This window comes from Sus scrofa, chromosome 6 (assembly GCF_000003025.6).
Source record: "Sus scrofa isolate TJ Tabasco breed Duroc chromosome 6, Sscrofa11.1, whole genome shotgun sequence".
NCBI classification, from domain to species: Eukaryota; Metazoa; Chordata; class Mammalia; order Artiodactyla; family Suidae; genus Sus; species Sus scrofa.
Window position 1 is genome coordinate 43,959,144 of NC_010448.4, and position 15,967 is coordinate 43,975,110.

Here is a 15,967-nt window from a genome sequence, read left to right on the forward strand (position 1 = left end):
ATATTTTAGCCCTTCAGGGAGATGCATATGGGGGGAAAGCTTTAAAAAAATACAGTAAGACAAGCATTGAGAAGAATTTTATTTAAAAAAATTAAAAGGACATATCCAGGTGCTTATATACATGTGTGTGCACATTTTAAACCTTTTATTACAGAAATTTTCAATCATATATGCAACAGTAGAGTGAATAATATGATGAGCCTCTGGCCAAAAAAAGAAAAACAATTTTCAAAGGGAGTTCCCTGGTGTCCTAGTGATTAGGACTCAGTGCTTTCACCACTGTGGCCTGGTTTCAGTCCCTGGTCTGGGAACTGAGATCCCACATTAAGTTGCCGCACTCAGTGCCCCCCTCCAAAAAAAAAAAAAAAAAAAAAAAAGCATCAAAACAATATGAGGTGCTTCATGTGTACCCATCACCAAGCTTCCAACAGTATTTTGTCAGAGGATATTGTCACTGCCATGAAGCTGCCTCCTTAGATGGATGTCACCACCTTCTCTGCATATTGTTTCTGGGCAGAATCCCATTTGAAAATAATAGAACTTGAATGGTGTTTCAATTCCATGATATTTCCTTGAATTCAACACTGTCTAGTTTTGATTACAACAAAGATCAGCACAGGGGCACCAGATGTATTTAGAATAAGTAAAAACCAAGTATTATTTTCCTAAGGGGCTTGTTTGTTCATTCTGCCTGGAGAAGAACCCAAGGCTTGACTTTGGACTTAAGTGGTCTTGTTAGAAGCAATTATGATACAAATAGAAGTTTTCATTGAATTGTCCAACCAGCCCCTTTGTTCTAAGAAATAGAGTCATTTATCACATTGTAGGTGGAGGTCCCTTTCTGGATTCTTAAATAAATAAGAATATTGATGAAATACTTTAGTTGCCTTTAAGTGATATTTGTATGGTTAGCATCTTCAGATGTCCTTGCTCAAGTGTTCTCATCCTTGTGACTTTCAGGAGGTTTTCAGCTGACCAGTTTGGTTCTCAAATTGTAGCACACATTTGGAGTTACCTGAGGATCTTATAAAAACACATGTTCTCTGCTCCTACTCTGAAGATTGATTCATTAGTTTTGGATTGTACCCCAGGAATCAGCATTTAATAGTCATTCCATTGAGAGGGTTGTTCTGATTCTAATGTCAGAGAAGGAAGTCCTTAAGCTGTGATTGGCTGTTACTTCCTTTTCACCCTAGTGTGACAAGGTTAAATGTTAATATGGTATCTCATTTTTAAAAACTGCCTAAAAAGTTTTCATTCTTGGAAATTCCCTTGTGGCACAGTGGGTTAAGAATCCAGTCTTGTCACTGCCACAGCTCAGGTCGTTGCTGTGGTGTGGGTTCGATCCCTGGCCTGGGAACTTCTGCATGCCCTGGGTGTGGCCAAAAAAAGTTTTCATTCTTAATAACATGTTCACTGGGTGTTATGACTACTTGTTCACTGATATGACCTATAGACAGATTTATCCTAATACAGGTGCACCTTTGGTCTTGGGCAATTCAATTCTTTTTTTTTTTTTTTTTTCCTGTCTTTTTGCCTTTTCTAAGGCTGCTCCCATGGCATATGGAGGTTCCCAGGTTAGGGGTCTAATCAGAGCTACAGCTGCCAGCCTACACCACAGCCACAACAACATGGGATCCGAGCCACGTCTTCGACCTACACCACAGCTTACGGCAATGCTGGATCCTTAACCCACTGAGCAAGGCCAGGGATCAAACCCGCAACCTACGGTTCCTAGTTGGATTCGTTAACCACTGAGCCAAGACGCGAACTCCTAGAATATTTTTTTCATCAGTTTTTCAAAGGAATCTGTGACCTTTCCCTCCCCACCTCTTTCAACTCCCCCACTCTACATACATACAAAGAACCATGTCCTAGAGCAGCATAAGTGAGAGTCATCTGGCCTCTGAAAAGCAACTGTAGGGACTCTGAATTACAAAACAACCTCTCCTGTGTGGAGTTAGAAGTGCTTTCACCATCTGTTATAAACTATGCAACCCACAGCTGGGCTGGGTGGACAGCTATGGTCAACTGTATTTCTTACCTAATAGTCCATATGTCCTCATGCATCTCCCAGTTTATCTTGTAGTTACATTAGCATATGTGACTAATTTTGGCCAAAGGGCTGTGATGGGAGATAATTGTGTCACTTACAGTGGGAAGCAGTGAAGAGTAGGTATGAGTTTCTTTTTTTGTGCTAAGGTGACTCTAGAAAACACAAGTTCTAATGATGTCCCTACAGGTTGAAAGGCTACCAGACCTTCATTGAACTTTACGAGAGCAAGAAATAAATCTTCTGGAGTTACTGTAATGGCTCAGTGGTAAGGAACCTGACTAGTATCCATGAGGACACAGGTTCGATCCCTGACCTTGCCAGAGGGTTAAGAATCCGGCGTTGCCATGAGCTGTGGTATAGGTCGAAGAGGCGGCGCCTTGGATCCCGCCTTGCTGTGGTTGTGACATAGGCTAGCAGCTACAGCTCTGATTTGACGCCTGGGAACTTCCATATGCTGTGGTTTCGGCCCTAAAAAGATGAAAAGAAAGAAAGAAATCTTCTCAGGTTAGGCCATTCCTTTCAGTATTTGTTACTGTAGCAGATTTGTTACTGTAATCTCTCAGCCTGGCTAGTTCTGAACAGACTTTTATATATGGTTTTAGAGTCAAGATACTGGCACTGTGCAGTCTAGTGCAAGATACTTAGTATCCTGGGATTTTTTTTTTTCCCCTTCATTTGTAAATTGAAGGGCTTAAATTAGATGATCTTTAAGGGCCTTTCTGGCACTCACGTTCCCAGATTTGAAATAACAGCATTTAAATCCAGATTTCTAATTGAAGTGTGAAAAGGAAGCTAAGTCTGGCGTTAAAGGTATCCTTGTAAAACTTACTTTTTATTATGTACCTTTTGCAGTTAAACGAGTTACATAAAGAAAATGGCAAGGAGAGATGAAATATTTTTTAAAATAACAGCTTTGTCGAGATATAATTCACATACCATATATGTTTTAGTATATTCAGAGTTATGCAGCAGTCACCACTATCTAACTTCAGAATCTTGTCATCACCCTGTACCCATTAGCAATGACTCTCTATTCCACAAATCTACTTCCTGTTTCTGTTTGCCTCTTCTGGGCATTTCTTATCAATGGGATCATATAATTTGTAGCTTCTTGTGTCTGGCTTCTTTCACACTTAGCACAGTATTTTCAAAGTTCATCCATGTTTTATTTTTTATTTTATTTTATTTTATTTCATTTTATTTTTTTGGTCTTTTGTCTTTTTAGGGTCACACCTGTGGCATATGGAGGTTCCCAGGCCAGGGGTCTAATCGGAGCTGTTGCTGCTGGCGTACACCAGAGCCACAGCAACACAGGATCCAAGCTGCATCTGTGACCTACACCACAGCTCATGGCAATGCTGGATCCCCAACCCACTGAGTAAGGCCAGGAATCAAACCCGCAACCTCATGGTTCCTAGTCAGAATCGTCTCCGCTGTGTCACCACGGGAACTCCCATCCATGTTTTAGATTATGTCAGTATTTCATTCTTCTGTGTATATAATGTGTATGTATATACAGTTTCATTGTATAACTATACCACATTTTGTTTATTCATTCATCAAATGATAGACATTTATGCTGTTTCTATTTTTTTTACTATTATAAATAATTCTGCTATGAACATTGATGCACAGGTTTTAGTGTGGGTATATATTTTTCATTTCTCTTATATATATATATATATATATATATATATATATATATATATATATATATATATTGGAGTGGAATCCTGAGTCATATGGTAACCCATAGAGCTAGGCCAGGGATTGAACTCAAAACCTCATGGTTCCTAGTCAGATTCGTTTCTGCTGTGCCACGATGGGAACTCCTATTTTTTATTTTTAAAATAAATCATTCTTGGAGTTCCCGTCGTGGCACAGCAGAAATGAATCTGACTAAGAACCATGAGGTCTCGGTTTTGATCCCTGGCCTCGCTCAGTGGGTTAAGGATTCCAGCATTGCCACGAGCTGTGGTGTGGGTTGCAGACATGGTTCAGATCTGGCATTACTGTGGCTCTGGTGTAGGCTGGCAGCAACAGCTCTGATTGGACCCCTGGCCTGGGAACCTCCATAGGCCAAGAGTGCTGCCCTCAAAAGACAAAAAAATAAAATAAAATAAATCATTCTTGAAAGAGAAGAAAGGATTAAGTAATTCACTAGACGTAATTGTTCTCTTACGGCATAAATTTTTCTTTATAAATTATATACTTCTAAATTGTCATAGATTGTACCTTAAATATATTGGCTTAAGCCTTTAAAAAAGTTGTAATGAAATCCTGAAAGGTTGTGCATAATGAAATTGTTGAATTGTTATATTAAATATACCCTGAGTTCACTACTTAAAGGAACCTGTCTATCTTTTAAGATGGTCAGTAGCCCTATGATAATTTGTTTCATAGGTTGATGTTTTTGTATATTTTATACACACACACACACACACACACACACACACATATATATTTTGTCTTTTATCTTTTTAGAGCTGCACCCAAGGCATATGGAAGTTCCCAGGCCAGGTGTCGAATCTGGGCTGTTGCCGCTGGCCTATGCCAGAGCCACAGCAGTGCCAGATCTGAGCCATGTCTGTGACCCACACCATAGCTCATGGCAGTGCTGGATCCTTAACCCACTGAGCGAGGCCAGGGATCGAACCCACAACCTCATGGTTCCTAGTTGGATTAGTTTCCGCTGCACCACAATGGGAACTCCAGTATATTATATTTTGAAGAAGAGGAGTACCCCATTGTGTTGGGAATTCAAGTATTTTAAGTAGTGTTATATATAGTTGATCCTCATGATTCTCAGATTCTGCATTTGCAGGCAGTCTTACTGGCTAAAATTTATTTGCAATACAAATCAGTACTTGTGGAGCCCTTGTGGTTAGTTGTAGACATGTGCAGAGTGGCAAAATTTTCAGTTGCCCAACATGCATACCCCCAGCTGAGGTCGAACAAGGTGATTCTCTGCCTTCTTGTTTCAGCTCTCAGACTATAAACAAGTATTCTTTTCATAGTCTACTTAGTGCCACGTTTTTTGAAATTTTAAATGCTTTTTGTTGGCAGATTCACTGTTTAAAATGGCCCTAAGTACATTGCTGAAGTGCTGTCTGGTTTTCCTAAGCCCAAGAAGGCTGTGATGTACCTAACAGAAAATCCATGTGTTAGATGAGCTTCATTCAGGCATGAGTTATGTAAAGTGCTACTGGTTGTGAGTTCATTGTTAATGATTTAACAACTTATGCATATACACACACATAAATATATGTGTGGTGTGTGTATATATTAAGAGTTCCCATTGTTGCTCAGCGGGTTATGAACATTACTAGTATCCATGAGGAGGCAGGTTCAATCCCTGGCCTTGCTCAATGGGTTAAGGATCCGGCATTGCCTTGAGCTGTGATGAAGGTCGGAGATGCAGCCCAGATCCCACGTTGCTGTGGCTATGGTGTAGGCTGGCAGCTGCAGCTCGAATTCAACCCCTAGCCTGGGAATTTTCATTGTGGCCCTAAAGATAAAAATTTAATATATATATATATATTAAATAAGGTATCTTGAACCCGAAACACTCATAAAATAATGTTATATATTGACTGGTTTGTGAAAATGTTTTGACCAGAGGCTCATATCCTAACTCTGCCTGTCTTCTAGGGGTACTGATTCAGTATTTGCTAATTCAGTGTTCATGGCAACTTTATATACTACCTGTAAATATTAAGAATCAACTGTACATGATAAGTTTCTTTTCTCTTGTTTGTTTTGAGATTCTCTCTTTGGCTTTGGCTTTAGGCAGTTTGATTATAGTGCGTCTAGTTTGATTTCTTTGTGTTTATCCTACTTGGAGTTTGTTGAGCTTCATGGATGTGTAGATTCATGTGCTTTTCATCAAATATGAGAAATTTAGGGACTTTATTTCTTCAATTTTTTTTTTTTTTCCTGTGTCTTTCCTCTCCTTCTGAGGATCCCATTATGTGATGCTGGAATGCTTGATGCTATCCTTCAGATCTCTAAGAATCTTTTCTTTTTTCTTCCTATTCCTTGAACTGGATTATCTCAATAGATTAATCTTCAGTTTGCTGATTCCTGTTCAAATCCACTGTTGAGCCCTTAGTGTATTTTTTGGCATTTTTTTGGTCATTTTCTTTTCTTTCTTTTTTTTCTTTTTTGGCCACACCCTTGGCATATGGAAGTTCTCAGGCCAGGGGTCGAATCCAAGACATAGCTGCAACCTGTCCCACAGCTGCAGCAACACTGGATCCTTAACCCACTGCACCACAGCAGGAACTCCAGTTATTATATTTTCAACTTCAGAATTTCTGTTTGGTTCTATTTTTGAAATATAATTTCTTTTATTAGTATTCTGGATTTGCTGAGATTCTAGTCTTACATTTTTCTTCAGTTCTTTTTAATGATTTCACTTTTTAAAATTGAAGTAAACTGACCTCCTTTAGTTCTTCGAACATACTGAAAATAGCTGATTTTTGTCTTATTTTCCTATGTGCGGCCCATACTTTTATTGCTTTGCATGACTTGTAACTTTTAATTGGAAACTGAACATTTGTATGATATAATATGTTAACTTGAAATCAGATTCTCTTCCCTCTCCAAGTAGTTCCACGTCAGATCAAATAGAGACCTTTGCAAATGGGATCTTCCAGGGAACTACCAGATAGATCAGATAATGATAATTTCTTGGAAATGAAACTCTGAAGGAGTTTTAGCCCAGTTCTGCTCCCTCCGATGATTGCCTGCCTTCTTGTTTTTATTGCAAATGTGGCTATTTTCAAGGTTACCATAGAGTTAGAGAGCAAGGAATGAAACTTAAGTTAAAATGCTACAGAGCTGACTACAGTAGTCCCCCCCTTATTCATAGATTCACTCTCAGCAGTTTTAGTTACCTGCTGTTAAGCAATATCTGAAAACATTAAATGGGAAATTCCAGAAATAAGTTTTAAATTGCATGCCATTCTAAGTTGCATGTTGAAATCTCATGCTGTCTTGCTCCATCCCACCTGACACGTGAATCATCCCTTTGTCCCACATATTCATGCTGTATATGCTACCTACCCATTAGTGCAGGAAAAAAATCTAGTATATATAAGGTTTGGTACTATCCTAGCTTTCAGGTATCCACTGGAGTCTTGGAATATACCCCCCTAATAAGGGGGAACTACTGTATTCTCAGGGATTCAGCCATTTTTCCTGAGTAAGTGCTTCCCAGTTTGGTACAAAGCCCATTAATTTCAAGCATTTTTTTAAAAAGTTGATTCTGACCATTTTGGCTAGTTTTTGCTTTTTTATCATTTTTTTTTATAGAGGAGATAATTTTTTTTAATGATTTTTATTTTTTATTTTTATTTTTTTAAATTTGATGTTTTTTGTATTACATTTTTGCAACCTGCTTTCTTTTCCTTGAAAATATATCATGGACAGCCCTATGAATCGCCTCAGATTTACTCATTCATACACACATATACGGTTTCACATGACAGAGATCATGGCAAGTGTACTAGGTTTTGTTTGTTTGTTTTGCTTTTTTAAGGTCTGCACCCACAGCATATGGAGGTTCCCAGGCTAGGGGTCTAATCGGAGCTATAGCTGCCGGCCTACACCACAGCCTCAGCAACGCCAGATCTGAGCTGCGTCTGCAGCCTATACCATGGCTCACAGCAATGCTGGATCCTTAAACCACTGAGTGAGGCCAGGGACTGAACCTGCAACTTCACAGTTCCTAGTCGGATTCATTTCTGCTGCACCATGACGGGATCTTCGATTTCGATTTTTTTTTTTTTTTTTTTTTTTGTCTTTTTGCTATTTCTTTGGGCCGCTCCCACAGCATATGGAGGTTCCCAGGCTAGGGGTCGAATCGGAGTTGTAGCCGCCAGCCTACGCCAGAGCCACAGCAACTTGGGATCCGAGCTGCGTCTGCAGCCTACACCACAGCTCATGGCAACGCCGGATCGTTAACCCACTGAGCAAGGGCAAGGATCAAACCCGCAACCTCATGGTTCCTAGTCGGCTTCATTAACCACTGTGCCACAACGGGAACTCCCCGATTTTTATTTTTTTACATTATAGCTGGTTTATGGAGGAGAGAATTTTTGAAGGTCCTTACTCTGCCGTATTTTTATGACATCACTTCCCTCCCCTTTCTTTTTAGGTTTTTATTTTCATGACTCTGCTGTTCTCTTCTTAATAGTGAAATTGTAGTTTGGATTAGATCTGAATCTTGAAGTTTGCCAAGGCTTTTTCTTCTGAGATTTTTTCTTAGACTCAAGTTAGTCATGTAAGCACATTTCAGAGTAGTGGGGTACACGTATTCTTGGCCCACTGGTTTGTTGTAAAGGAGAAAGGAGATTTGACTGAAACCAGCTATTTGGTAGTCTCTGGGATACTCCCTTCTAGGTTTCCCCTCTCATGCTGTTCTACTTGCAATGAAAGTATCTTTACTCAAACTTCCCCGATTTCTGTGCTAGTTAACCTTTTGTTATCCTTAAACTTCTATTGAAAAATAACACATAGAGGAGTTCCCGTCGTGGCTCAGTGGTTAACGAATCCGACTAGGAACCATGAGGTTTCAGGTTCGATCCCTGGCCTTGCTCAGTGGGTTAAGGATCCAGCGTTGCTGTGAGCTATTGTGTAGGTTGCAGACACATCTCGGATCCCGAGTTGCTGTGGCTGTGGTGTAGGCTGGTGGCTACAGCTCTGATTCGACCCCTAGCTTGGGAACCTCCATGTGCCATGGGAGCGACATAAGAAATGGCAAAAAGACCTAAAAAACAAAAAACAAAAACAAAAAAAAACATATATATATATATTTTTATATATATATAGGGAAGTGCACAAATTATAGTAACAATGCTTGATATATTATCTCCAAGTAAACACCTAGATAATCACCACTATGGTTAGTGGATAGCCACCCATAGAGCTGACCATCTACCTAATAAATCATTTTATCAGATACAGCTTATGAGACCTTCTTAATAGACATCTATTCTTTTTTGTTTTGTTTTTGTCTTTTTAGAGCCTCACCTGTGGCATATGGAGGTTCCCAGGCTAGGGGTCAAATTGGAGCTGTAGCTGCTGGCCTACGCCACAGCCACAGCAACACAGGATCCGAGCTGCGTCTGTGTCCCACACCACAGCTCACAGCAGCACCAGATCCATAACCCACTGATCGAGGCCAGGAGTCGAACCTGCGTCCTCATGGATGCTAGTAAATAGACATCTATTCTAAATAGGCATTTCTGGAGGCCAGTAGTATATCTTTTTCCCCATTTCTCTGTTATTTATTTATTATTTATTTTTTAATTATTTTTTAGGGCTGTACCCTCAGCATACGGAGGTTTCCAGGCTAGGGGTTGAATCAGGGCTGTAGCCGCTGGCCTACGCCACAGCAACACCAGATCCGAGCCACATCTCAACCTAAACCACAGCTCACAGCAATGCTGGATCCTTAACCCACTGAGTGAGGCCAGGGATTGTACCTGCGTCCTCATACTAGTCAGATTCATTTTCACTGAGCCACGACGGGAACTCCCCACTTTTCTCTTTTTAAATTGATATATTATTCTCATACCATAAAATTCACCATTTTAAATTGTGAAATTCGGAGTTGCCATTGTGGCGCAGTGGTAACAAACCCGACTAGCATCCATGAGGATGCAGGTTCGATCCCTGGCCCTACTCAGTAGGGTAAGGATCTGGCATTGATGTGAGCTTCGGTGTAGGTCAAAGACATGGCTTGTATCTGGCGTGGCTGTGGCATAGATTGGCAACAGCAGCTCTGATCTGGCCCCTACCCTGGGACTTCCATATGCTGTAGGTGCAGCCTTAAAAAGATAAAATAAGATGTGAAATTCAGTGGGTTTTAGTATATAACAAAATTATACAATTATTATTATTGTCTAATTCCAGAACATCTTCATTATCTCAAAAAGAAACTCTATTAATTGTCACTTCCCATTCCCTTCCTCTCTTCAATTCCTGGCAACCACTAATCTACTTTTTTTTGTCTTTATGGATTTGCCTTATCTGGATATTTCATATCAGTGGAATCTCACAGTATATGACCTCTGTTTTTGGCTTCTTTCTCATATACCACAGTGTTTTCAAGGTCCAGGCATGCTGTAGTATTTATCAATACTTCATTCTTTTTTGGCTGTGCCCACGGCATGTGGAGGTTCCTGGGCCAGGGATTGAACTTGCACTCACAGCAGTGACGCCAGATCCTTAACCAGTGGGCCACCAGGGAACTCCACTACATTCTTTTTTTTTTCTTTTTATGACTGCATCTGTGGCATGTGGAAGTTCCTGAGCTAAGGGTCAAATAGGAGCTGCAGCTGCCTGCTTTGCTACAGCCACAGCAATGCCAGATCCTTAATCCACTGGAGGAAGGCCAAAGATTGAACCTGCATCCTCACGGACACTATGTCTGATTCTTAACCCGCTGAGCCACAGTGGGTACCCCACACTTCATTCTTTTTGATAGGTGAATAATATTCTTTTTATGGTATGCCGTTTTGTTTATTCATCAGTTGATTGTCCTGAGTTGTTCCACTTTGGGGCTATTATGAATAATGATACTATGGACATTCATGTGCACGTTTTTATATAAACTTTTGTTTTCAGTCTTCTGAAAACTGAAGTTAAGAGACTTAAGAAGAAATTGCTTGGTCTGTGGCACCTCTTTGTTTAACATTTTGAGGAACTGCCAAACTGCCTTTCACAGTAGCATCATCATTTCACATTCTCACCAGCAATTTGTGAGGGTTCCAGTTTCTCCACATTCTCACCCACACTTGTTTTCTGTTTTGTTTTGTGTTTGTTTTTCCTGTAGTCATGCTAGCATGTGTGAAATGGTAACTTACTGTGATTTATTTGTATTTCCCTAGTGACTATCCATGTTGGGCCTCATTTCATTTGCTTGTTGGCCAGTTGTATATCTTTTGAGAAATGTTTGTATCATTTGCCTGTCTTTTAATAGGTTATTTGTCATTTTGTTGTTGACTTTTAAGAGTAATTTTATATTCTAGATACTAGACCCTTAATAGCTATATGAATTTTCAGTATTTCTGCCCAGACTGTGGGTTGTCCCTCCACCTTGATAGTGACCTTTGATGCACAAATGTTTTTAATTTTGATGAAGTCCAGTTTATCTCTTTTTTCTTTTGTTTTTTTGTGCTTTAAAATTTCATGTCTAAGGTGATCACAAAGATTTACATTTTCTTCTATGAGCTTTATAGTTATATATATATTTAAAACTATATGTATGTCAGTACTCTACTGTCCTTATTACTTTATTTCTTTGGTCATCTTGGGTCCCTTTCATCTCCACTTGCATTTTAGGATCAGCTTGTCTCTTTCTATAAATAAAGGTAGTTCAAATTTCGATAGAGACTGCACTGAATTTGTAGACGAATTTGGTAAAGTAGCATATTTTTAGGCATTACAAGTTTAACGTTTATGACTTTTTTTTTTTAATATGTAAGTGTATGAGTCTTGCTTCACCTTCTAGAATCATCTGGTAAAGGAATGGGGGTGGCCTTTCAGAACCAGAGATACTAGTGTGCAACACAGAACAAAGAAAGTTGCCTCTCAGGGCTGCTCAAGACCCTCACTGCGGCCACCTGCAGGTGATGGTTTTCCTTTACAGACACACAGCGTCTCTGTGAGCAGCCTTCCATCCTGCAGCCCTCCTGTCGAGGCCGTCTTTGCTACACTGGAATTTGTACAGTCACATTGGTTATAATGAAACATTTTAGATGTGATTGCCTTATTGTAATGACTTTGAGAAAGGAAGATTTGGTAGATTTCTTACACATAGCTGTTTGATATCTTAATTTCTTTTTTATTGTTGTTTTTTTTGTTTGTTTGTTTGTTTTGTCTTTTTGCCAATTCTTCGGCCACTCCCGTGGCACATGGAGGTTCCCAGGCTAGGGGTCGAATCGGAGCTATAGCTGCCGGCCTACGTCAGAGCCACAGCAACACAGGATCCGAGCCACGTCTGTGACCCATACCACAGCTCATGGCAACGCCGGATCCTTAACCCACTGAGCAAGGCCAGGGATCGAACCCGCAACCTCATGGTTCCTAGTCGGATTCGTTAACCACTGCGCCACAACGGGAACTCCAATATCTTATTTCTTAAGAAGCTTATTAGAGTTTTTTTTGAGTCAAGATTCTCTTGAACCCAGAGTTACAAATTGTGGCCAGTGAGTTGGATTTATATACTAGCTGGGTTAGGGTTGCTGCAGTTTTATCAGAGTATGTGTTTGTATCCACACTCTTCTCATCTCTTGTTCTTGTAACCTGCTTACCCTCCTGGGTTCCTTATGCAATTGTAGAACCTTAAAGGAGGCATGGTAGTTGACTGTGAAGAGTGACAAGGTATGACTTGTATTTATTTTTATCTACCGAAAAAAAGGAAAATGGAAAGAAAGAAAGCCTAGGAGTTCCCGTCGTGGCTCAGTGGTTAATGAATCCGACTAGGAACCATGAGGTTGCGGGTTCGATCCCTGGCCTTGCTCAGTGGGTTAAGGATCTGATGTTGCCATGGGCTGTGGTGTAGGTCACAGATGCAGCTCAGATCCTGTGTTGCTGTGGCTCTGGCGTAAGCCGGCAGCAACAGTTCTGACTAGACCCCTAGCCTAGGAACCTCCATAAGCCATGGGAATGGCCCTAGAAAAGGCATAAAGACCAAAAAAAAGTAAGCCTACCAATAAATAGACCAAACTATATACAGACATTGTATAGATTTTTTTTTTTTTTTTTTTTTGTCTTTTTGGCATTTCTTGGGCCGCTCCCACGGCATATGGAGGTTCCCAGGCTAGGGGTCCAATCAGAGCTGCAGCCACCAGCCTATGCCAGAGCCACAGCAACGCAGGATCCGAGCCGTGTCTGCAACCTACACCACAGCTCACGGCAACACCGGATCGTTAACCCACTGAGCAAGGGCAGGAATCGAGCCCGCAACCTCATGGTTCCTAGTTGGATTCGTTAACCACTGCGCCACGACGGGAACTCCTGACATTGTATAGATTGAAGTTTAATATAGCCTGCATGTAACACACAATAAAAGATACTTGAACTCTTGTTATGTTTGGGAACACAGATAGTTCAGGCAAATGTAAACCTGATGTTACCTATGTGGGAAGAATCACAGTACTCCACTGTTGTAGGAATGACAACCAGAGATGTCCAGACCTTGCTGTTTGCAGCTATCCAGAGCCAGGGGTTCTATAGAAGCCACCCCAGGGTATAAGAACCAGCACACCCTGCCAGGCTACCCTTCGAACATCTGGAGGGCAATTTGACATAGAAGAATCCTATCAGCAATCTGACCAGCCACTTACTCTGTCTTTCTGTATGCTGCCCTTCAGCCCAGCTGGGTATCCTGAATAGAACATAAACTATCCTGCTTCAGGGCCTTTGCTGTGGTGGTCCTTTCACGTGGTGAGCTCCAGCCATCCCTTTTGCACCTGTCAAAACCTGCCTACCTCAGAGTAACATTTTCTTCATAACAGTCTTCCTGGTTTCTCTCAGTCTGGACTCATGACTCCGCTTTCCAGTCCCCCTTAAGGTTTTGTGAGTGCTCTGCTTGTCAACAGCCCTCCCCTGATCTGGGTACTCTTCCCGTCCTCTTAGAGGCTTGTGAATTCTTTGAGGAGGAAACAAGGGAATGCGAAACACGAATATGAGTCCAGGCCCCGCTTGATGTCAGCCTTAGCTTTGGAGTGGTTAGTGTGGAATCAGACTTTTCTTTTGCATTATTTTTATACAAAAACTTGAGGAGTTTTCTAGCAGTCATCATATCATAGTTCCACTCTCACTGTTGGACCTGCTTTTATAAGGTTTTTGTATCGCTTATTTAGTTGGAGCCCACCTTTGTGGATAATGGCGTTTCAGGAGTTAATGTTCCAGAATTACTCACTGTCCTGTAACTTTCCTAACTCTGTCTTATTTTTCCCCCTTACAGGAAATGACTTAGAAGCCTTACAAATATATCTGTGCATTCTTGCTTCAGACTTTACAGTTGAGGGCCAACCCAGCCTGGAAGCACCTCTTATTAATGTTACAAGGAAACCGCTACCTCAGCAAACAAAAGGAAAGAAGGAGAAGACGTATAGTAACAAATGCCATTTTTAAAAGAAAACAAAACTTGTTTTCAGAAAATACTAAAGGAAATTTGGAAATCTTTCACATAGGGAAGAATGGTAAATGGATTTGGCAGGCAGGCTCTGTCAAAATTCTGCAGAGATTTGATCTTCCTTCCTAAGGACTTAGTGTGAAGTAATTCTGTACTGCTTTTTAAATTGCTGTTGATCAGCTTGTGGGTTTGGGGGTTCTAACTTTTCTGGTATATTGAAGATACATTATATTACATTTTTTAAAGTTAAGTTATTTTTCTGCCATTGTAAATACAAGTATCAAAGTATTCTTGCAAAGGTAAACATTTTTCTCAGCAAGCATATCTTTTTATTAAGAGAGTGGAATGCTAACAGTTCTTATATAGCATTTTGGACACACTTTTATTTTTTGTCAGAGGTCCTGCCTAAACTGAAAATATTAATGATATAAACCTGTTGTCCTTTTCTCATCTGCGTTGGATCACATGGTCACCTGCCTCATGGAAATGCCTTTTTTAAAACTTCTATTTGCAGAACTCCACTATTTTTATACCTAGCTACAGTTTTAGGGGAGAAAGAAAGGAATCAGAACACTGACCCTCTCACGGTCGCCAGGACAGTTCCCCTTCCCGCATGTATTGCTGCAGTGCCCAGGACAGTAAAATGGACTACAAGCGGCGCTTCCTGCTTGGCGGGTCCAAGCAGAAGGTGCAGCAGCACCAGCAGTACCCGATGCCCGAGCTGGGCCGAGCATTGAGTGCTCCTCTGGCATCTGCTGCCACCACCACCTCCCTGGGCAGTCTGACTGCTGCAGGCAGCTGCCACCATGCCATGCCCCACTCCACCCCCATCGCTGACATCCAGCAGGGCATCTCCAAGTACCTGGACGCCCTCAACGTCTTCTGCCGTGCCAGTACTTTCCTCACAGATCTCTTCAGCACTGTGTTCAGGAACTCTCACTACTCCAAGGCAGCCATGCAACTCAAAGATGTGCAGGAGCACGTCATGGAAGCAGCCAGTCGGCTGACCTCGGCTATAAAGCCGGAGATCGCCAAGATGCTGATGGAGCTGAGTGCCGGGGCTGCAAACTTCACAGATCAGAAGGAATTCAGTCTCCAGGACATTGAGGTAGAGTATCTTCCGTGTGTCATACTTGGGTAGGAAAATGTACTCCAGAGGCAAGTGAGAATGTTGTCTTAGTTCTTTCCCAAATCACTGAAATGATGGTCTTCGCCCTCTTTCTACTGATACTCTGTCCTTGTAGGGGGAAAAAAAAAAATTGCATGCCAGGTTCAGAACTACTTTAATTTCAAATAAAGTAGGATAAAAGATGATTAAACAAACAAATCAGCCTATAGTTTATGCTCTTTAAATTTTTAAGTTGAAACTTAATTTCTAAATAACCTATTGTTAAAGTACATAGTAGGGGCTGAGAAGTCTAAATGTGATTTTTTTTTTTTTTTGGTCAATTGTCATTATATAGGACCATTGATTTAATGTAGAATGTTCTACACATGTTTACAGGATAAACTATATTTCCAGATTTACAGCTGTTCACATTTGGTTGCATTTGATTCTTAGTTAATGCATTTCTTAGGGTCTTTGATACTCAAAATGAAATGTTCTTCCTTTTTCAGGGCTCTTGATTAGAGGTGTGAGATTGGAATACAAATTTAATTCAGAATAAAGACACTTTCCCTTCCTTCATTTAGGAAATCATTTAATAATCTGTCATCTGTTAAATTAGCATCACTGCTAGATTATTTAAATTATTTTTAGC

The 15,967-nt window shown here is 40.7% G+C and overlaps 1 protein-coding gene across 5 annotated transcripts in view; it reads left to right on the top strand.

Annotated features, from left to right (window-relative positions):
- The window catches only part of KIAA0355 (KIAA0355 ortholog), a 96,960-nt gene that overhangs the window by 25,440 nt on the left and 55,553 nt on the right, over window positions 1-15,967 (top strand). For 4 of the 5 annotated variants that reach the window (XM_021094321.1, XM_021094322.1, XM_021094325.1 and 1 more), the window contains one exon: window positions 14,037-15,315. In XM_021094321.1, coding sequence (XP_020949980.1) covers window positions 14,821-15,315 — 495 coding nt within the window. In that variant the 5' untranslated portion in view covers window positions 14,037-14,820. Of the gene's footprint in view, window positions 1-1,732; window positions 2,322-14,036; window positions 15,316-15,967 lie in introns of those variants that run through there. The other variant, XM_021094323.1, reaches the window with a different exon arrangement.